The sequence below is a fragment of the Gossypium raimondii genome, chromosome 5, assembly GCF_025698545.1.
Source record: "Gossypium raimondii isolate GPD5lz chromosome 5, ASM2569854v1, whole genome shotgun sequence".
Lineage (NCBI taxonomy): Eukaryota > Viridiplantae > Streptophyta > Magnoliopsida > Malvales > Malvaceae > Gossypium > Gossypium raimondii.
Genome location: NC_068569.1, coordinates 36,321,809 through 36,345,229, shown reverse-complemented (window position 1 = coordinate 36,345,229; position 23,421 = coordinate 36,321,809). Strand labels below are relative to the sequence as shown.

Here is a 23,421-nt window from a genome sequence, read left to right as displayed (position 1 = left end):
ATAAAAGGACGAATGCCTGACAGGTTTTCCCTAATTCTTTCTTCGAATATAGCATTGATGCTCAAATTTCCCAACATTCCTTCCAGGCCTTTGACCTCTTCAAAGAATTCCAACTCTTTGTTATCCATTAGACTTTGCACCAAAGTTTTGAATTCAGTGCACTCTTGGATTTCATGACCTTCTTCAACATGGAACTCACAGTGGCTCCTCACTTCTTTAGGTTTCTCCTCTAAATTTTGCATGATTAATCCCACGTCTATAATTTTTTCCAAACCCATATTAGTGGGGTTTTTACTTTTGCCACATCAGTTTTGGTATTTTTTCCTCTACTATCAATTATCATATTTACCCGTAGGTTTGAATGACTGGGTAATAGATTTCCTGCCACATTAGGTCCCGATGGATCGTCGAACCTTATGATCCCCATCTTGATGAACCTCTCAATCAACTTTTTGAATGTGGTGCAGTTCTTAATTGAGTGTCTCGTTATTCCTGCGTGGTACTCGCATTAAGCATTTACATCCTACCATTTTGGGAATGGAGGTTGCATAGGCTTTAAGTAAAATGGGGATACCACATATGCATCGAACAAATTTTGATATAACTCCCTATATGTCATCGGGATAGGTGTGAACTAGAGTTTTTCTGTGTTTGGTCTTGAATTAGATTTTTGCCTTGAAGGCTGGTTGTTACGGTCATTGGTTGGCCTACAGTGACCGATTTTGAATAACCTTTATACATACTCGTAGTGTTCACTTTATTTTCCTTCTTTCTTGAGGCTGATCTTTTAGCGTTTTCCCTCGTATCAATTTTCCCACTTCTTACTGCATTTTCAATCATCTCTCCGAACATTACTATATCTGAGAAGCTCTTGGTAGCACTTCCCAACATATGGTTAATGAACGGGGCTTTTAGAGTGTTTATGAAAAATATTGTTGTCTTATTCTCCAGAAGAGGCGGTTAGACTTGCTTTGTCACCTCTCTCCATCTCTAAGCGTACTGCCTAAAACTTTCACTTTGCTTATTCTCCATGTTTTGCAGCGTAAATCTATCGGGTGTTATGTCAGTCACATGGCTGTGTTGTTTCATGAAAACTTGTGCTAGGTCTTTCCATGAGTTGATTTTAGCACGGCTTAGCTGGTTGTACCACTTGGCGGTCGACCCGATCAAACTATCCTGAAAGTAGTGAATTAACAATTGGTCATTATTAACGTATCCCGTCATTCTTCGGTAGAACATTGTGATATGGGCTTCAGGACAACTAGTCCCATTATATTTTTCGAATTCTAGAGTTTTCAATTTTGGTGGGAGCACTAGATCTGGGACTAAGCTCAGCTTTTTAGCATCAACCCTGTATAGGTAGTCGACACTCTCCATAGCTCTGAATTTCTCTTCCAACCACTTGCACCGATCTTCTAGCTATTTCGACAATTCTACTCTTGCTCTATCCATTTCTGCCATGTCATCCAAATCGGGAACAACTAGGTTGGTCGAATTATCCTCAGGATTGGAACCTGAACCTGTAGGGCAATTCACTGATGCCGAGGTGCCGGCTTGGTATTGTTGTGGTCTGATGGTAATGGGTACCCTTCGTGGATATGTATCTGATTGGGCTTGGATATTCACTGGGGTAAAGCCTGGGGGGTATATAGAGTCTTCATTATCATCCCTAGAGTTGTTTACAGTACTTTTCCCTTTTTCAGTCCCTCTGGCCAGATTTATCTATACACATATAAAGAAATACAGAGACACCAATTTATTTATATAATAGATAAATAGAATTATCTATGTATGCAATATGTAAAATAATTTTATAATGATAATTTTGTTAGTGACTTGTGAAACATGAGCGAAACCAGGGGGTTGGCACGGGTCCCAGCCCCCCTAAAATGAAAATTTTTTCATTTAGGCCCTTTGAAATTTTTAAAATTTTAAATTATCAAAGGTAAAATTACACTTTGGCCCCCTAAAAATGATAAAAAAAATTGATATAATCCTTTAAAAATTATAAAAATATAGACTATTAAAATGATAAAATTACATTTTACTATTGTAAAAATTATAATTTAATTTCGTCCCTCCTAAAAAATTTTCTAGCTTCGCCCTATTGTAAAAGTTAAATTAAATGAAAATCTTATTTATAAAATTACGTAATCGAATTTATGTGTAACATTACATATTTTATCAAAGTTCATGTATAATTTTGATATTTATCCTATAAAAATCAACATTTTGTATACCATTTGAGCAACCCTAAATCGTGTTTTAACAAATTTGTTACCTTAAAAGTTCTAATAGCACAAGCATAATCATTCCAAACTAGAAATTCTATCACACGTGTATACATGTGAACACCAAGCATTTAAAACACAAATGTGTGTTTAAAAATAACATACAATAAATAATGAAATGTATGATTTAAAACTAATTATTAATAACACATGAATATGTACAATATTAAAATAGAAAAGAATTAGATTAAATTGTAAGTAAAATGAAATTTAAACACATAAATATATCAAATTAATAATACTAAATGGACACATCTATCCTAAGTTGGTGTCGAGTTAATTTGTGACACCAACTCAATCAACAATAGGGGTGTTCATAGTTCGGTTAAAACCGAATTAACCGACCAAACTGATCTAATTCGATTAATTGGTCAGTGACCAAATTTAGTTTGGTCGAAGGTCGGTTAATGATTTTCTGAAATTTTGATTATCGATTAATTCGGTTCAACATCAAGTAATTAACCGAATTAAATAATATATATAATATATTTTATATTAGCAATATATTTTTTGAACTATTATTTTTATATTAATCGAAATAAATATTATATATATTATATATAATATATATTTTAACTATTAAAAGGAATGAATATTAGCAATATATGATTATACTTATTTTAACCAAAAGATAAAAATATATAAATTTTGGTTAATTCGGTTAACTAATGAATTAACCGAAATATTTCGTTCGTTAATGTATTTGAAAAAAATAGGTTTGGTTAATAGTTAAAGGTTTTTACATTTCGGTAATTCAATTAATAATAATTCAGTTTGGTTAATAATCGAACCGATCGTTTGAATACACCTAATCAACAATATGCATATCTTTTATGGTTTTAAATAAAAAGATGAAATACTCTCGAATAATATAATTTATTTTAAAAATGGAATGATTTTTGTAATTTCCCTAACGAGTTATATTCAATTGACTTGTGACACTAACTCAATTAAGAGCTTAAATAATAGTATTGAAGTATATATATGTAATTAATTAAGGTAATAAAGTGTACTTAATAAAATAAAAATGTAAAAGGAAATTTAAAATAAACTTTAGTTGAGTAAATTTGAGATTTCACCAATGTAATTGATGTGAGTTTAAATATTACAAAATGTATATTTTTATTTTTAAATGAAAAATTAACATACCCTTAAATAATATAACTTATTTTAAATACGAAAGAATATTTTTGTAATTTTTAATTGAGTTAGTGTCTAATTAACTCGTGACATCAATAATAATATAGATTATAAATACAGAAATAATAAATTAGAATACTGAATAAAAAATGAAATACAAGGGGATTATTTATAAAAATTAACGTAATTGAAATTATCAATGTTTAATGATTTTTGATCCGTTTAATGCAAGAAGACGCAGTTCGAAAAAGCCGACACACGCAAAGACCCGGCTCAAAGCGAAATGTGAAAGCCACGTGTCTCTAAGCAAACATGACAAACGGTTACCCTTTTTAAATTCTTGTCGTGCAAAAACAACCAACCAGAAATTCAAAGCAAACAAGTGAGCCTGTCCGTTTCAACGCGTGGCCGACCCGGTCCAATGACCATTTATCAGTTCGATTGCGTTTTACTTCTGCAAAATTTTTATTTCAGGTAAAAAAAAACCATTTATTTTTTGGCAAAAAAATTCATTTATTTAATAAAATAAGTTTAATTCGATCTTAAACAAATTAAATTCAAAATTCTGTAATAAAAATCTAATAACAATTTTATGAGTATATAATATGGTTTACACCGTATACGTTTTGACTTTGACTTATCCATGAAGGAAAATCCCCAAGGGTGAAATAGTAAACCCAGAGAAAATCAGAGTAAAGTTATTTATTTTTCATCTAATTTTCCTTTTGGTCCCTGTACGTTTTACACGTTTAAAATTTAATTCCTCTACTTTTAATCTTAAGAATTTAGTCTTTATTCTATTCTGATTAATAATTGATGTTTAATTTATAATTTCATCAAAGCATTTTTTTAATGCAGATTATGTAACATTTTTTGGGTACATGAATAAAGATAAAATCATATCTAGACTAAACGAGGCTAAATCATTCCAAAATAATCACCATGTAATTATTAAAAAATTCATCTGGGATTGCATATAGCTATACCTACCTAAAGGCCTTGAAAATACCATTACTACCATTCCATCGATAACTTTATTGTCTTCGAATACATGTAACAATTTTAAAATAAAAGAAATGTGCTCACATGACCAGCATTACATGTGCTCAAGACCAAATAAGCCAAAAAAAAAAAGAAAATGAAAAAAAGAGAAGAAAATGTTGAATATGGGGTTGTAGGATTTTCAATTATGAATCTATGAATGTTGTAAGGTTTTTATATAATGTTTTATAAAAGTAAAATAAAACTCCATAATTTTTTTCTCATATGAATTTTATGTAATTTTAAATTGATTATGAGAGCAATTTTTATTTTAAAATTGTTATATGCCTTAGTGTTTTTAGAAGTAATTTTGACATAGAAAACATTTTTGAAGCAAAAGAATGCTAAACAAATAAATTTTGATGGAAATTTTAGTTTTTCAAAAGCATTTTTCCAAATGAAGAAGTTTAAATTTTTAGCTTTTCTCTCTCCAAAACATTTTTGGCAGCTTAGTTACGTTTTCATCCCTCCAACACATGATACTCTCTCTTCTCTAGCTAATTGCTTAAAAATAATTAAAATTTATTTTTCATATATTAAAATATTAACAAAAATTATAATAAATTATTTTTATATTCTTATTAAAATATCATGATATTAATTAATTTAAATATTATTTAAATGCTTATTTTTTTAACACCATGTCTTAAATGGACATTTTATTTCTCAAAAGTAATTTTGAAAGTAATACTAAACACTTAAATCTTAAACCAAACATTTCAAAAATACTTCTCAAAATCACTTTTCCAAAACACTCTTTAAAAACACTTCTCAACAACAATATTAAACTAGCCGTTTAGAATTACTTTTCAAAAGTGCTTTTGGGCCAAAAAGTACTTTTGAGCAAAAATTAAAATTATCTGCTTCTACTTTTGACTAAAAAAATACTTTTGTAAAGAATTTTTGTTTGAAAAACACATTTGAAAAGCTCAAAAGCATATTGTTTAACAATATTTTTATCTCAAAAGTGTTTCTTAGAAGCAATGCTAAACTAACACTAATTTAGGGTCAGTTTAGCATTGTTCCTAATAAGTACTTTTGGGACAAAAATATTTTTGAGATAAAAATTACTAAATAAGTTAATTTTGAGCTTTTCAAAAGTGCTCTTAAGACAAAAAAAAAAAAACTTTATGAAAGTGATTTTTCACCTAAAACTAGAAGCAAAAATTTTAGTTTTATTCAAAAATATTTTTGATCTAAAGCTACTTTTGAGAAGCAATATTAAGCTAAGCCTAATGAAAGTGTTTTGATGGTGTTATCAATTGGAGTAAAATTATCAAATAAAAAAATAAAATAAAGAGGCTAAAATTTTTAAATTAAAAGTATAAAGGCTAAAAAGTTCACACATGCATAGAGTACAGGGACTTAGAGCAGAATTAAACCATTTGTTTTTGCTCATTCATTAGGTTTAGTATTTAAAATTGCCACCGATTAACAGAGAGGCACCAGCTCTTTATTCCTTATAATTTTATTTTTAAGATTCAATTTATTTTCTCCTTCTACCTTATTTTTCCATCAGTTTCTTTTTAATGTTTTGCATTAATCGATTTTCATTAGTTGATAAGAGGAGTCTCTCACTGTCTAAATTTCGGGGCTTTTTGTGTTTTTTTTCCTTGTGAAAAGGGAGATTATAGTTAATAGGTAACCGTTGTAAGTGGAACAAGGTTGCTGAAGATCGAGCGAGATTTTCTGGAAGTTGAGGTTTCTGGGTTCTTCAGCACTGACTTACAATCATATTTTTTTTAATTTTTTTTATTACTAAAAGGAGTTATAAATTTCTAGAAAAAATGTGGTGGATGATGAATGAAGGAGGAGGGCATTGTCCTAAAAAATCTGATGATATCTATGGAGATGTTTGTGGTCAGGTACTTCAATATTTTGATCTCTTTTCCTTTACCTTTTGATGTTTCTGTTAATCTTTTCGTAGGAATTTGAGGGAAATTGATGCGTTTGAGATTATTATTATTATTAATCAATTTAGCTGCTAATTGTTGGTTGTTAATTTCAACGTTTTTTGGGGGTTCGGATTATGTTTTTTGAATCTTTCCTTTTAATTTAGGGTTTGAGAGTTTGATGGTTGATTTATCGTCGATCTGAAATTGTGTTTAAGTAACCAAAAGTCTTTAAAAAGCTAAAGAATAAGTAATTTGTGAACCTAATTTACATAAAAATATTGGTTTGCTTTTAACCTATTTTATTCGGATTCGAGATGAGTGCCGTCAATATCTGTATATGTATTCGGCATGAATGTAAATACGAGTATTTTAGAAAAGATGAAGAATCTAGGTTCGTAACTTTTAATCATGGAGGAACGTCTGGAAAGCTATTACTTTTCATAGAATCTTATTGGGCATTACACTTCGAATATGAGTTGCATGTATTCCATTGCTTTTCTGAACTTCCCCTTACAAATCATGATGTTTATCGGCAGGGGCGAAGTCAGGAATTTTATGTTGGGGATCGGGATAATAGAGAATCAAATTATAAAACGTATCCCCCTTTGCTTTTTATACTCAAATAAATTTGATTAGTGGTAATATCACATCTTCTCGATGTTATAGGGTTTGAGCCGGTTGAGCATGTCGAGAATCCGCTGCATACTGCGTGGCATTGATTTGAGAACTTGTATTTTGCTGTTTGTGCTGGTTCCGACGTGCATATTTGGTATATATATTCATGGACAGAAGATTTCATACTTCCTTAGACCACTCTGGGAATCGCCACCGAAACCTTTCCATGATATCCCACATTATTATCATGAGAATGTATCGATGGAAAAGCTCTGCAAACTTCATGGTTGGGGAATTCGTGAATTTCCAAGACGGGTTTATGATGCAGTTTTGTTTAGCAACGAGGTGGATATGCTAACAATACGGTGGCAAGAGTTGTACCCTTACATTACACAGTTTGTTCTTCTTGAGTCTAATTCAACATTTTCGGGAATTCCAAAGCCTATGGTTTTTGCTAGCCATCGAGATCAATTCAAATTTGTTGAGCCCCGGTTAACTTATGGCACAATCGGAGGAAGGTTTAAGAAAGGAGAAAACCCTTTTATTGAGGAGGCTATGCAACGAGTAGCATTAGACCAGCTTCTCAAAATAGCTGGAATTACTGATGATGACTTATTGATAATGTCAGATGTTGACGAAATACCGAGCGCACATACTATCAACCTCTTGAGATGGTGTGATGACATACCTCAAGTTCTTCATCTTCGGCTGAAGAATTATCTTTACTCGTTCGAGTTTCTCGTGGATAATAAAAGTTGGAGGGCATCAATCCATAGGTATCAAACAGGTAAAACAAGGTATGCGCATTATCGGCAGGCGGATGAAATTTTGGCCGATGCAGGTTGGCATTGCAGTTTTTGCTTCCGCCACATCAATGAGTTCCTATTTAAGATGAAAGCTTACAGCCATAATGATCGAGTGAGGTTCTCTCATTATTTAAACCCGAAACGAGTTCAGAGAGTAATCTGCAAGGGTGCAGATTTATTCGACATGATTCCTGAGGAGTACACATTCAAGGAAATAATCCGTAAAATGGGACCTATACCGCATTCCTACTCGGCTGTTCATCTTCCTTCGTATCTTTTAGAGAATGCGGACAAATATAAATTTCTACTACCCGGAAATTGTTTGAGAGAAAGTGGGTGATTCTTCTAACAAACTTCAGATGTTTGCATTTATAAAGGCTAGTCCGAGGTGCTACCGAACAACCTACGGGGAAAATGCTCGAAATCCCAGGTTTGTATAGAAGTTATTGTTGACCCGAGTTTTAGTTGGAGGGTATTTGGTTCACTGATCCATTCATTGTTACTGAATCTGCGGTTGGATTCTCTAATACATTAGTTTGAGGTTCCTAAGATCTGCTAATCTTGGAGAAATTTTGTTTTGTTGATATAATTTATTCATACATGTTCTATTCAATTCCTTAATCCCAATTCATTACCGTTGAGAGAATCCGTCTGATGGGTCAAACTCTATTTGGGCCGTTACAGGCTGTTCATGGGCCGCAGCTGTTTTTGAAAAATTGAATAGATTAATCATAGAATATAGGCTTAAGGGATGCTAACGAATAAAGACTAAAAAAGCTATTAAAATTTGGCAAAAAAAAAATCAAACAATATCACTTCCAACAATGTTTTCCATTTTTATCATTATTTTGTTAACATGGTCATAATGAGACAAATAGTTGTCCTGTCAACAACCGTTTTATCCATTCAAGATGTAATTATTAGAAAATTAAAAATTGATAGAATACTATCAAAATTTATAATAACAAAAGTGAAATAAAAATTAAAATGTCCTACACCAAGAAGCATGAGAATCTTTTATCCCAGAAATCCAATTCATACATTTTCGAGTAGTAGCAAACTTATGAAAATAACCAATATTAGAATCCCACCAGTTTGAACGAGCCCGTTGCTCCCAATAAATTTCCTCACGATCAAGAAGAATCCTGTAGCTAGTTTTGCACCTTAGATCTCAGAAAGAACTTCATTTGTTGCCTCTTGTTCAAGGGCATCGAGACTAGCTTATAAATGATGTTTAGGAGCTTGATTATGTGCATTTTGAGATTCCTTCCAATTAAGAAGGCCTCACCAAGCTCATACAAGTATGAGATGGCGAGCCCTGCGAAAGTCGAGCAACCTCCTATTCAGAAGATCGATCCAAAACCCAAGTTGCATCAAAATGAAAAGGAGTGGAACCCGGGTTTCCATTGATACTTCCCACCAATCCAATGTTTAAAAGTAAAAGGTAGTGATAAGATCCTAAAAATGACAAATGTGTTAAACAAAATCTTAAAAATAAAGACCATTAGGCTTCATTTGCATCACCTCTGTCAAGCTTTTCCCTAATCAAAGTGTTCGAGAAGCAACCATGTTCCCAAGTAAACCAATGTCACTAAGACCACAAGTATCGAGTGTATGACAAAATGCCTCCATACACTGAGAGCCTATCCCTTCATTTCAAAATACCACATTAATTCGTTGAAATCCCTGAGAACAAGGCAAGGTAAGTTACATATATGAGCAAGATGCGACAATGACTAAATTATCACAAGACTTAATCACTTCAACATCAATATGATTTTTACTATAGCTCAAACGAGTAACATCGATACTTGGTTTCCAACCCAAAGAGTTAACTCTAATCAAACCATCAATACCAACATCAATACCATGAAGGTAACCCATTTTATGCCCAATCCTTTCCATCCTTTTGACATGTAGCTTAGTCATCATTAGAAATATTGCATAGGGAACTTTGGTCTTTAATAAAGTCGAAGATATCAGATTGCACGTGGGTTGCCAAGCCTCCAGTAGTTCCAACTAAAACACTTGATGGATCTTTGCGTCACTGATCATTAGTGCTCATTGATAGAGTTTTTAAGAAATCAGTGGAGGTAACAAAACAAAGTGTTTTAGTTGTAGGACTCTCGACATCCACAACTAAGTCAACATCATCTACAAGATGCGTTCTATGCTTACCACAATTAGGAAGAGTCTAATCATTAAAAACTACCACAAACCTTACACAACGCTTCCAAAATGAATTAGACTTATCTATATGAGGTTGCACTGAATCAGAGTGAACACAAGTTGACTTAGTAACCCCTGAACCATACGAAAGTGAACAAAACAAAAATTGCCGAGGGAATCTTTATATTTCCCAGGATAGTAGACAAAACACGTTACATAAGGATTCAAAGAACTATTATCAACTAAAGAGGAAGCCGGAATTTTACTTTAAAAAGCATCAGAAGAAGAAGTTGTGATAGCCCCAATCGGTGATAACCTTTCAAAGAAAGCACCAAAGTTTTTGAATCACCTCAAAATCTAAAGACACATCAAAAGACGCAGAAGAAGTAGTGGAAGGTATTCTATCCGAAAAGAAAGATGGGCCTGGTCCAAGTAATGAGCGGGCAATAATTTGACTAAGATTAGAAACCCTGTCGCAATAATCTTCCATTGCATTTTGAATGGATCTTTTGATTGGTGAAGCTTTAAGCCAACTGCCATAGGGTAAGCCTGTTGAAGGTGAAGAATCAACATTTTGGAGAAAGCAATCCCCATTAGAAGGCCCAAGTACACTGCAAAAATAGAAAGTCATTCATAATTTAATTGCCCTTGAAGAGAATGCCCACCAAAATTGAGTGAAACACATCGAAGCAGAGGTTCCGTGATGTCAATCTCAACACGCAACCGGAGAAACTTACTCCAGCCAATATTGCACAAAATATCATAAAACTGAAGAAACCTCCCAATATAATTGCTTATATATTCTGATGTAGATCGACATTGTTCAGTAAGAAGAAGAAAGATTAGAGAAAAGAGAAGTAGAGACAAGAGAAATCAGGAGAGGAGAAATTCTTATGTATTTTTTTACATGCCTTTTCTGGTTCTGCATAACCAACATAAAAAGAAGAAAAACAATTGTAAAAGATGGTTCAAAGGTTTGTTACTAACAATATAGCCATTGTTGACCAAAACACATCGTTTAAGTAAACTAATACTTATACCAGTACGCCCTGTTTAAGCTAACTGCTGCTCCTTAATTTATATTGCTGCTAGACACCGTTTTCATTAAAATAAAACACACAATTTTCATCATTTCTGATTTTGTCCCATAACAAATATCCTTCCTTCAAAATGATCCTTGTCCTCAAGGCTGATTCTCAAATACTTGAGAGACTTCTAGATAGCATCTTCAAGGAATGAACTTGCCCACTCCACTAGCACTTTAGTCACAACACTGTTCCCATGTTTAACCATTCATGGGTCTAGGATGCAAGCAAGCTCCTTGGACCAGGTACTGTGTGCATCAACTACATGTAAGGCCTTTTGAGTTAGAGTTGTTCCTATATGCTTCTTGAGTTGAGAAACATGGAGTGTGGGATGCACTCTGAAACCAGGTGGTATTTGCAAACGGTAAGTTACCTTCTCCACTCGAGCCATGACCAAGAAAGGGCCAAATATTTTAGGGAAAACTTCTGGTTCAATAGTTTTCTCATGAAGTGCTTCCTATATGGTTGTAACTTTAAATAAACCAAATCACCCTCCTTAAAGTGTCTTTCACTCCTATGCTTGCCAGCGTGTTGCTTGATTCTGTCCTAGTCCCGTTTCAAATGGAATTATAACAATTTTCTAGTAGTTTCTCTCTGCTACAGGTTTCTGTCAACTAATAACACATGAGATGTGCCTACCATAAAAGGCATATGATGTGGGGGAGGCTGACTGTAAAGAGCCCCATATGGAGTGGTGTGAATGGTAGAGTGGTAAATGGAATTGTACCACCACTTAGCCATGGGGCAGTCAGTCACCTGGTCTTTCCCCAGTGATACACCTTAGGTACCATTCAAGGTAGCGGTTGAGTACGTCAGTCTGACCATCAGACTCTCAATGGTAGGAGGTGAATAAGTTGATCCTTGTTCTGACTCTTCTAAACAAATCCTACCAAAAATTGCTAAAAAATATCTTATCCTTATCAGATATGATGGAATCAGGCATCCTATGAAGCTTGAAGACATGATTCAGAAAGTTTTGTGCCACTGTACCAGCTGTAAAAGGGTGTGCAAGGGATAAAAAATGTCCAAACTTGGTAAGGCAGTCCAAAACTACCAATATGATAGACTTCCCTTTGGATTTTGGAAGACCCTCTATAAAATCCATACTAATAGAGGACCAAGCCCTGTTTAATACAGGCAAGGGTTGTAGTAGGCCAGGTTTTGCTACATTCTCTGCCTTACATTTATGGCATATGGGGCATTCTTTAATCCATATTTTGATGTCTCTAGTCATACCCTTCCAGTAGAGTAAAAATGTCATCCTTTTACGACAAGCTTGGCTACCAGAACGCCTTCCTATGGGACTAGCATGAAAATGCTAGAAAAGTTATTATCTGAGGCTGTCATCCTGTCCCACAACAATGTTACCCTTCCTCCTTAAGAACCTTCCAGCCCACACATACTTAGGATGTTGAGCAGGTTGATGCTGCACCTCATCACACAATTAATGAAGCTTGTCATCAGACTTATACAATGCCTGCACCTTATTCAACAACTCAAATACCATGGTACGCCCAATCAGCTGCCATGTCTGTACTTCTAAAAGTAACTTGTTCCTAGAGAGGGTATCAACTGTTGCATTACAAAAGCCTTTTCTGTATATGACTTCATAGTCATACCCTAGCATTTTAGCGACTTATCTTTGCTGAAAAAGGGGTTATGGCTTGTTGGTTTGATAGGAACCTCAAACTTTGATGGTCTGTCCTTATTTTGAAATGTCTTCCCATCAGGTAGGCATGCTATTTCCTCACAACTAGCAATACAACAAGCATTTACTTCTCATAAATATGATTGGTGTCTAACCCTTAGGCCCTTGCTAAAAAAGGCCACTGGTTGTCCTGTTTGTTGTAGGACAACTCCTGCACCCAAACCAAAAGCATTTGTGTCTACATAGAATTCTAGCTTGAAGCCAGGTAGCACTAATACAGGTGCTGATTAGAGGGTTTCTTTGAGTTTTTGAAATGATGTGCTAGCTTGTTTATCATAGAACAAGGCATTCTTTTTTAGCAGATTGGTGAAGGATAGAGCTAGTATGCTATAATGTCTGATAAAGCACCTATAATAGCCAGAGAGGCATAGGAAGCCTCTTAAATCTCTTATGTAAGTAGGGACTGACTAGTTGGGCACATAATCAACTTTAGCTTAATCCATGAGGACAATATCCTTGGTTATCACATGACCCAAATATTCAACCTAAAGAGCATTTGCTATGCTTAACAAACAATTGATGCTACTGTAGAATCTGAAAGACTGCTCTCAAGTGCTCCAAATGTTCATCCCAGCTTGTTGAATACACCAAAATGTCATTAAAGAGACCAAAATTGATCTTCTTAAGAAAGGCTTGAAGGTGGCATTTATAAGTACTTGAAAACTTAAAGGTGCATTAGTGAGTCCAAAGGGCATTAACAAAAATTCATTGTCCCCTTCATGTGTCCTGAAAGCTGTTGGATGCCAACTTTATGCATCCGGATTTGGTTGTATCCTGATCTTAGGTCTAGCTTGGAAAACACCTTAACCTGACCCAACTCATCTAACAATTCCTCAATGATAGGAATAGGAAATCTGTTCCTAATGGTTAGCTGGTTGAGATGTTTGTAATCAACATAGAGCCTCCAGATGCCATCTTTTTTCTTTACCATGACTATAGGAGAGGCAAAGCTACTGTTACTATCCCGTATAATGCCTATTTGGAGCATCTATTGAATGATTTTTTCCATTTCAGCCTTTTAGACAATAGGGTATCTATAGGGCCTTATATTGATCATCACTCCTTCATCTTTGAGGGGAACTTTGTGGTCATGAAGCCTTGCAGGTGGAAATCTAGTAGGAATGTTAAAACTATAAACAAATTCATCAATGAGGGCATGTAGATCATTAGGTAGTTGGGAGGGAGGTGCTACAAGGAAACTTGAGCAATAGAGGACATGGCCATGGTACGAGGACCTAGCCATTGGCCTATCATAGGAAAACATCTTAAAGACTGGATTGTTGACATCAAATGGACTATACGAGGGAGAATGCCCCTCAGAGTATAGAGATCTCCTCCAGCCATAAAATTCGTAGTCATAGATCCAAAATTCCAATTTATTGACCCTAAGGAGAGAAGCCATTGTATACCAAGGACTATGTCACAACCTTTCAAAGGCAATAACATGAAATTAGTCTAAAAAGTGGACCTCTGTGCCTTCCATTGGACCCTTTCGCAAGTTCCCCTAGTGAACACACTTTTTCCATCAGCCATAGTCACCTTCAATTGATCTTGCTTTGGAAGAGCCAACCTATTAGCCAAATTTATGTCTAAGAAGTTATGTGTGCTACCCAAGTCTACCAATATGATAGCCTTTACAGCTCCCACAGTTACTTCAAATCACATGGTGTGAGGTCATTGTGAGTCTCGAAGGGCATGTAGTGACAGAATAGGCTCTTGAGTAGAATCACCTTCCACCATAGGGTCCTTCAATTGATTTGAGTGTTCTTGGAAGTTGTCACATTCACCATCAGATTAAGGCTCAAGAACACCTGATACAATTGAGCTTTGACACATTTATGGCCTACATGGTACTTGGTCCACACAAAAAACACAACCCTTTCTGTTTCCTCTCAGCAATTAAGGCTAGACTTATTCCTTTGGAAGGAGCCCTAAGAACATTAAAACCATTGGAAGTAGTTGAAACAAGGTGATTGAATGTACCCTGAAGAAGTAGGACCACTGACTTGTGTGTACCTGCTAGTGGAGTAGTTGTAGACCTAAATTGAGTTAGAGAGTTTGATCCATTGAAGAAAATGTTCCTGGGAGAGTTAGATAAAATACCCTCCACTTGTTTGGAAATATAGAACCTTTCAAATAAAGTTTGTGGCCTAAATAAATTTAGATACTAACCAATCTCATGCTTTAAATTGCTAAAAAGAAAAACACTTAGAGCATATGATGCTAACAACTGTAACTAGTTTAGGAGACTTACAAATAGGTCATGGTATTGCTCGACTATCCCGAGTTCCTTCAAGGCTATCAACTGAGACATGGGGTCCTTGAATATGCCCAATCCGAACCTCTCTCTCAAGCTAGTAGCATATCTTACCCATTCCAAAATATGCAACCCACCATGCTTCTAAGCATGGAAGTAATGCTAATTTAGAGCCCGTCCTTCCAAGTGCAACATCTGTGCAAACCTCATCACCTTCTAGTATGCCTTCAACAATAAAGTATTGCTCAAGCTTTGACCACTAGCCTCTAAAATCTGACCCATCAAAACAATGGTAGTCTAGCTTATTAAACCTTTCATGGAACAACCCATATTAAGATCAAGGAGAACTTGTATGACTAGTCACCAAAAAGGGCCGATGAACCTCATTGATTCTTTGGAAGGAAAACCATGATGTGGGCCTCCCAATATTCCTTTTCTCTTGACTGGGTAGATACATTGCTGGGAGTAGTTGGGTTCCCAAGATACTACTTAAAGAGATTGTGAATATCTGTTTTCATCTCTTTCATGAAGGCTTGCAACCTGGCTTCCATCTTGACTTCCAATCTCGTATTTAGGAGAGCCAAACATTTTGAATCTTTATAATCTCCTATTGTAGGCTATTGACCTTCTTTTGCAGAAGTGTGGTAACCCCTTCCCTAGCCATGAAGATCGTGCTTGCTCTAATACCCTTGATGTAGATTGAAATTGTTCAGTAAGAAGAAGAAAGGTCGAAGAAAAGAGACGTAAAGAAAAGAGAAATCAGGAGAGGAGAAATTTCTTATTTTTTTACATGCCTTTTTTGGTTCTACATAACCAACATGGAAAGAAGAAAAACAATTGGAAAAGATGGTTCAAAAATTTGTTACTAATAATATAACCGTTGCTGACCAAAACATATTGTTTAAGTAACTAATACTTATACCAATACACTCCGTTTAAGCTAATTGCTGCTCCTTAACCTGTATTATTGCTACGCAGTATTTTCATCATTTCTTATTTTGGCCCATAACACATTGTGCCATCCGCTTGGTAAAGAATTTTAATGGAAGACCATAAATACAAACCCAAAAGGTATAATTGACAAAGACATAGTGTGTAAGTTAGAGATCATCATTATAATTTGTTGGAAAAAGGAGATGGTTGTCAAAGGTCCATGAAGCACCATCTAACACCCTATTCTTGTCACAAAAATATCCAAATTTGATAAGGATAAGGGAACCATCCATGGAAGAAAACTAAAGTGGAGATGATAATTTCCAGTGGGATTTTAGAATGGTTATACTCACCTCAAGATTTGAACATCTTTTTCAATGCAGTTTGCTTACCATCCAATAAGAAGTATCAAGAAAATCACCTGCATCATCTTTAATTACAATTTCTGAAGTTTCTAAATCAATAAGACTAAGTTTTTGGTAATTGTTAGCCAAATCCTCCGCCATGATCGATTGAAAAAACTAGAAACAATCGAAGTGGAGAAAAAATGGTAGACAAAAACTAAAGAGAATTGACTAAAATTGGAAAAAAATGTAACGCCCAAGTTTCTTAAGTTTTGAATGGCCAAATCATGTCAAGTACTTAATTTGTTTTAGTGGTTAGGTGTTTTGGATATGTGCTTGAGCTCTTATGCTCGATTCCTTTCCCTTGAATTTTGATTATTTTTAATCCTTATATCTAGCTAGTCACACCTAGCTTATCTTTAATTTTTGTATGCTTGCCAATAAGAATGAGCCTATTGGTTTAGTGATGAGGCTTTAGCTTGCCTTTAGGTCCCAAGTTTGAATCCTGTTGTGTGTAAAAGTGAAAATTACTTTTACTTCCCCTTTGTTGTGTCGCCCATGCTGAGGGTTGATCAAACTCAAATTATGAACGTTCTATTTTTTTCTTATGCTATTATTTCTTGATTTTCCCCATTTTTGCTGCCATTTACCCACCTCTTGTCGCACAAAATAGTTACCATTACTGCTGTTGTTGTGGTATTGTCGCCCCTTAAAACACCATTAGTGGCTATTATTTTGTTCACCTTTGTTGCCCACTCTTGCTTTCATTTTCCCTCCCTTTTATTATATTGAAACAGCCACTCATCTCACCGTTTAAGTGTGCCTTCCATTTCGTTCAAATCGTAAACTCGGATCTAGGAATCAAAATGCGTAAGTGCTATTTTTTTCTAGCATCATGTTAGTTTAATTAATTATTTTAATTTAGCCGAATGCTTCTAAAGGCCATAGGTGGTTAATCCTTACTAATTTGAGTGTTACTTTTTTGTTAGGAACTGGTTTAAAAGTTTCGAATCAGTATTTACTTTTGAGGCTGCTTTAATTTCTATTCAAAGTCGAAGTAAGAGTAAGTAGTGAGTTTAAAAATTGGATCTGATGCTTCAGTTTAATTCCTCTGTTTGACCGAACCTATAGGGGAAATAGGGACTGATTTTAACTCGTGTTTTGGACATCTCATGTACAGATTAAATCGACCCAGCCTAGACTTAAGATCTAGGAGTTGAGGATTAAGCGGTAGTGCATTGGTTTAGCATTAATCAGGTGTGGATTCTAAACCTTGTGTGTGATTGTATAATGATTTATAATTGTATTTGGTTGCTGAAATTTTGTGCATGGTTGAATGGTAAGTGAAATTGGTAGATTGGCCGATTGAGGTAAGTAAATTAACTGAGTGGTGTGTTTATTAAATATGTTTCATGAATTGAATTTTTGCATGACTTGAAATATGGTGATTGTGATATTGAGTATTGTTGCTTTGTAAGCATGCCATTAATTGAAATTGAATTGACTGAAGCATGAAAATATCCCCTTTTTATTGATATATGGAAAGTATGTCATATTGCATTGCATGGGGTTGGTTATTGTAGATGATGGAGGAGTTTCAAGGAGTATTGGCGGTAAACTCGCAATCATTCGTTAGTCAGTATACTGCATCGGAGTATTGGAGAGATTGGCAGCTTGTTTGCAATTGATATTGGTGATTTATTCGCAACCTTAATTGACAGTTTTAACTGCAAGATTGATAATAGTGGTTGAACCACATTGAGCTTTGGCTCCAATTGTTTGGTGCTTGGATGACAAGTTCCTGGAAGACTCGTGGTGTGTAACGGAGGATATGGGTAGGACTTACATTGTTGCATAACTGTGCCATAAACATGACATTTGGGAAATTTATTGAATTGATGCCATAAAATTTTAGGAAAATTGCTACCTGATGATTGATTGTCTTACTGGTTGAAATTGTGAATATTCTCTGGTTGCCTTATTTTACACGAAGCTCTTGAAGCTCGTCCCTTTAGTTAAATTTTTTTAGGTAGCCCATGATCGTAGGATTGGATTTGGGCCTTCGGAATTCTCGTCACGAACACTGGACTTATTTAAATTTTTGAATTTAAATTTAATTTTAAATTAATTTTGGTTTGAATTGCAATTGTTTTTTTTCTTTTGGGACTGTGGATTTTGGGATGCATTATTTAGGTTTGCATGCATGGTTTTTATTGCAATGAATTGATTTAATAACTGATAATTGCATGATATTGTGCTTAAGTAAAAAAATATGATTTTCCTCTGCGTATTAAAAGAAATTGATTTTGAAAATATAAACTGTTTTGCGACTTGACTGTGTTCTTTCCCTAAAATGTCATTACTAAGTAAATGAACTATAATTATAAAGACAACGCTAAAACTTGGTGTTTTAACAAAGATGACGAGTTATGTAAACCTTGACAAAAATGATGATTTCAAAGAATGATTTTATTTGGCTATTTCGATGATCCATGTAGTCAATGAAACCTTTAAGATCCGATCATAACGTCTACGCTGAGTTTGGGGTGTTAACAAAAAAGAAGCTGAAAACTACGGCTCCGCAAAACTAACAACCACCACTAAAAAAGAGAGAGTGGGTGGATTCTCTTGATTAAATTTATAAAAATGTTTGAATATCGCTTTTAGATGTGAACACTACATATAAAGTAATAAATAAAATGAGGTTTTTGCTATCCAAAATACTTTTAGAAAGTGTTTTCAAAGGTAAAAGTGTTTTGGAGAAAATAAAATGTTGATTTTAGATATAATATTGTAAACAAAAATATATATTTAAATAATATTTAAATTCATTAATATTATGATATAATCAACTTAATTTATAATAAAATTATAAAATTACTAATCATTATTAATACTTCAATATTTGAACCATAAATTTTAAACATCTTTTAAGCAATTAATAGCAATTATTTGTACATTTTAATTTAAATATATTAATTATTTTTAGTTATTAAAATATAACATGTTTGCGCCAATTACTTAGTCCAAATGCAAATTCAGTTGCAATTTAGTTTGTATCTGGAAGACAATGTAACTTGTTATATTTGGTCAACATCTTTTGACCAAAAAATCTTGGACTCTTTAAACACATCTTTGCAAGTTTTTAATAACACATTATTGAAATCAAAACATGGAAATCAAGTCAAGCAAGGATCTTTTGAAGACTTTTAATGAGAATGGGGTTTTTTTATTTGAAGAGATTTATTTTTCAAAGAAGATTACCCAAATAATATTTTGCTAATTCTATTCCATATTAAAGACTTTATCAAGTTAAATTCAATGAGACAAAATTCACATTAATTGTAATTTTGCAAGCCATTATATGTTTACAAGACTTCTTGTAGTTTTATGTATGAGATTGAGAGCATTTAACTTGTTTATGTGATGAACTTATTTTAGTGCATAGTTATTGTAAACAAAATGTTCTCATTGTTCAGTTTGTAACTAAGCTTTCAAGGGGAAAGTCTTAGTGAAAAGAGTGATCTAGATTATATATAGGAGTGAGGTTGCAATTTGTAAGTGAGTTAAACTTAAATCACATCTTGTACAAGTAGATTTATAGTGAATTACTTTTTGAGCAAGGTCTCGTAGATGTAGGAAGTTTTCTAACCAGATATCCAAAATTTTGTAACAATTTCTTATTTTTTATACTATCAGTTAGAAGGCAAAGTCAATAAGCTCTCATAACCATTACAAATTCAAATGTATAATGTTATATATTTGAAATAAATTTTAAAAAGTAAATAATTATGTATCTAATATAAATATTACAAAAATACATTGAATGATAAATGAGTGTTAAAAACACTATTCTGACTCTGAAAGTGCTTTTTCCAAATGCAAAATTTACAAATTATAGCTTTTGTGTTTAAGTTTAAAAGTTATAAATTATATAGCCTACGTGTTTGGGTTCAAAAGAACTTTTTTAAAATACTTTTGTCTTCAAAACTTATCTGTTTCGCATTACTTATGACTCCAAAACTGTTTTTGAAAAGAAATGATGAACATACCCCACGTACTTTTGTTGTTTGACAACTGTTATTCTTTAAAAACTATTTTCGATAAAATGTTGTGATTATTGTAATTGAAATTTACAGTTATTCTTTAAATTGTGAATATGGGGACTAAATTGAAGAAGTTCAAAAGTGTAGTGAAATTGTGAAAATCGTAAAATATCAAATTCATTTGTAAATAATGTAAATATTCGAGTGCTAATGTAGACTAGTGTTGAAGGTTGTGGATATAGTCGGCATGCGATAAGAACCTGAGCACTCCTGTGTTAATCGTGATATTCGTGATATTGTACTCTGAAGCCTGTGTTTTCAAACTTATGTGGTCCGTTTATCGTGTTATGTTCCATGTATCCATCTTGTTTAAGCGAGTCTAGCATGAGCTAAAAAGTTTGGTAAGTGATTTATGATAATAAATCCTATTAAACCGTGAAGTGATAAAATAGTGAATCGAAGTATTAGTGAATTTGTAAATATTGAATAACCTCTTGATTAATATGATATATTCATGAAATTATAATAGTAATATTGTTAATATTAAATAAATTAAAGTAATGGAAAGATTTTAATTCATGGGTATTGACTAAGCTATATTATAGCTTAACGTGTTGTTGTTTAACGCATAGGTGAAATATTAGATTGAAGCCTTTGACAAAATATCATCATAAAAAAATCTCATCACATCATCAAGGCTTGGGGGGAAAGAATATGAAATTTAACTCATGGTATAGATTATGACATGTACATAGGCCTAATTTGATTATTTATGTTCAATAATGTGAGTGAAAGTACTTACAGAAGCTTAAATGTTTTGATGGCCTAGTGAAATTGTTTAAATTATGCAATGAGCATATGATGAATTATATGATCTTTGAGGTGTAAGATGGTTTAAAATGATTGAAATGTGTTTAGGAATGTCTGGTATTGAAATTGGCATTAAATGAAAGTGTTCTAGGATGTTTTAGGGTCCCTTGTATTGAAGTATCGATACTTGTTGAACTCGTATTGATACAAGTAATCCAAAGAGAAAAAATAAATAGTTCCAAGGAAGATGTATCAATACTTGGAATAGTGAGTATCAATACAAGTGCCCTGTTTTACTTTGTTTTTTTCTCAATTGGACTTGAAATAGGCCTGAATGACCTCCGATCACAACCAAACTGTAGGAGATGCCCAAAAGTGATCCGAGATACATCAAAAGAGTTTGAAATGATAATAATAAACTGTATAAATGGAATTTGAATTAAATTAACTTAGAGCGCAAATGCAACATCATTTTCTCGAGTTATCGGATTAACCTAGGTAAAGGGTGTTACATTATATACATTTTACAATGCTTGCTCTTTCATGCATGTTTAACAAGTTTTCATTCCATTTGAATATGTTTTATGTTAAGTCTTAATTGGAAACTTGTTAATCTCAAACCATGTTTTATAAATGACTCATTTAGAGGTGTTTCAGTGTTTGTTTACAACCAATAAAATGTGATTTTTAAGATCCTTAAGCTTGGTTTTTGTTATGGTGAAGTTTAGGAATGAAAAATGGGGGTTTCAGGGCATTTTTGTGCTCTAAGGACTATGGTTTCGAAACATGGGATCAAGTGTACAAGTGAGGCGAAATGAATCAATGTGCTATTTGGAGCACTTGTATCAGTACACCTAGGACTTTTATCACAAAAAGTGCCCTAAACTTAAGAAACTACACTGTTTTGAGTCGTTTTGACTTTTCAGGGTTGATTTTGGGTATTGAGCACCTTTGGCAACCACGATCATCGTTAAAATGATTTAAAATTTTCTTCAAAGGCTTTTAAATTCCCAAACTTGGTTTAATGATTTTAAAAATTGTTTTCATGTTTTAAATTAGGATCAAGCTCCCATTCCCAAACTCAAAATACTTCGTTTTAAGCTAGTGAACTTTGGAGCCTTGCTTTATGACTTGAATAGGTTCAAACAAGTTACCAAACAACTCAAATGATTTATTTAAGTTCAATATTCTTTCAAGTTGACACCAAAAACATTTAGTATCTGTTGTAATATGAGTTTTTTATAAAAGAAAAAAAATTGCACTAGCTTGAATGTACTCTGATGGCATCTCTTACTCATATCGTACACTAGGATAAGTAAAAGGTGTTACATTTTTGGTAAATGCAAAATTATGGAAAAAATGAAGAACTAGAGTCTCCTAATCTCAAATAATACACTTCTGACCTTTATTCCTAGTAGATTTCTTCTTGATTAATGTAACACCTCTCATCTGACCTCGATTTTGGGTCTCTTAATACCCGGTCCCGGGGTTTGAGTTACGGGATCCTTATTGCTGATGATAGGGATAGAGCTCTAAGATAGTATGCTGTGTCAGTGTTTCATGATCTTAATTCGGGTATTAAGAGAGCCAAAATCGAGGCACAATAGTTCAAGCTAAAGCTAGTCATGTTCCAGATGCTTCAGACAAGGGGCCAATTTAGTGGAATGCCTATCGAAGATTCTCACCTTCACTTAAGACTGTTTATGGAGGTGACAAATTATTTCAAGTTAGCTGGAGTACCCGAAGATGCATTACGATTAAAGTTATTCCCATATTCACTAATGGACAGGGCTTAAGCTTGGTTAAATTCATTGCCACTAAATTCCATTTCCACAAGGCAAGAGTTAGCAGAAAGATTCCTCATGAAGTATTTCTTGCCTAGCAAGAATGCTAAGTTGAGGAATGAGATCTCTGCTTTCCAACAAATGGATGATGAGTCCTTGTATACGACATGAGAAAGGTACAAAGAATTATTACAGAAGTGCCCTAAGCATGGATTCTCTCATTGAATCCAACTTGAGACATTCTACAATGGTCTTAATGCTCACACGAGGATGGTAGTTGACGCTTCTGCTAATGGTGCTCCCATTTCTAAGTCTTATAATGAGACTTATGAAATCATTGAGAGAATTGCTAGCAACAATTATCAATGGCCAACCAATCGAATAGTGTCAGGAAGATGAGCCTCTGGAATACATGAAGTGGATCCACTCACTTCACTTGCATTGTATGTATCTTCAATTTCTTCAATGCTTAAAAATTTTACCACTAATGGGTTTAA

General features: G+C 33.8%; 1 protein-coding gene and 1 non-coding gene across 2 annotated transcripts; one reads left to right on the top strand and one right to left on the bottom strand.

Moving 5' to 3' along the window:
- The first annotated feature begins 5,919 nt into the window (after window positions 1-5,919).
- Window positions 5,920-8,434, top strand: LOC105765967 (uncharacterized). The gene is made up of 2 exons (XM_012585257.2): window positions 5,920-6,337; window positions 7,034-8,434. The coding sequence occupies exons 1-2, from the start codon at window positions 6,260-6,262 to the stop codon at window positions 8,126-8,128; spliced, it is 1,173 nt and encodes a 390-aa protein (XP_012440711.1). The 5' UTR covers window positions 5,920-6,259; the 3' UTR covers window positions 8,129-8,434.
- A 14,598-nt stretch (window positions 8,435-23,032) lies between these two features.
- LOC128041445 (small nucleolar RNA R71) lies at window positions 23,033-23,139 on the bottom strand. Its single transcript, XR_008196467.1, has one exon. It is a non-coding gene; the product is annotated as a small nucleolar RNA R71 (small nucleolar RNA).
- Between the last annotated feature and the right edge of the window lie 282 nt (window positions 23,140-23,421).

Bases quoted from the DNA above. Each gene is read 5' to 3' on its own strand.
- LOC105765967 (XM_012585257.2), top strand. From the start codon at position 6,260: ATGTGGTGGATGATGAATGAAGGAGGAGGGCATTGTCCTAAAAAATCT. The intron at 6,338-7,033 runs GTACTTCAATAT...TCGATGTTATAG, and splicing joins ATGGAGATGTTTGTGGTCAG to GGTTTGAGCCGGTTGAGCAT.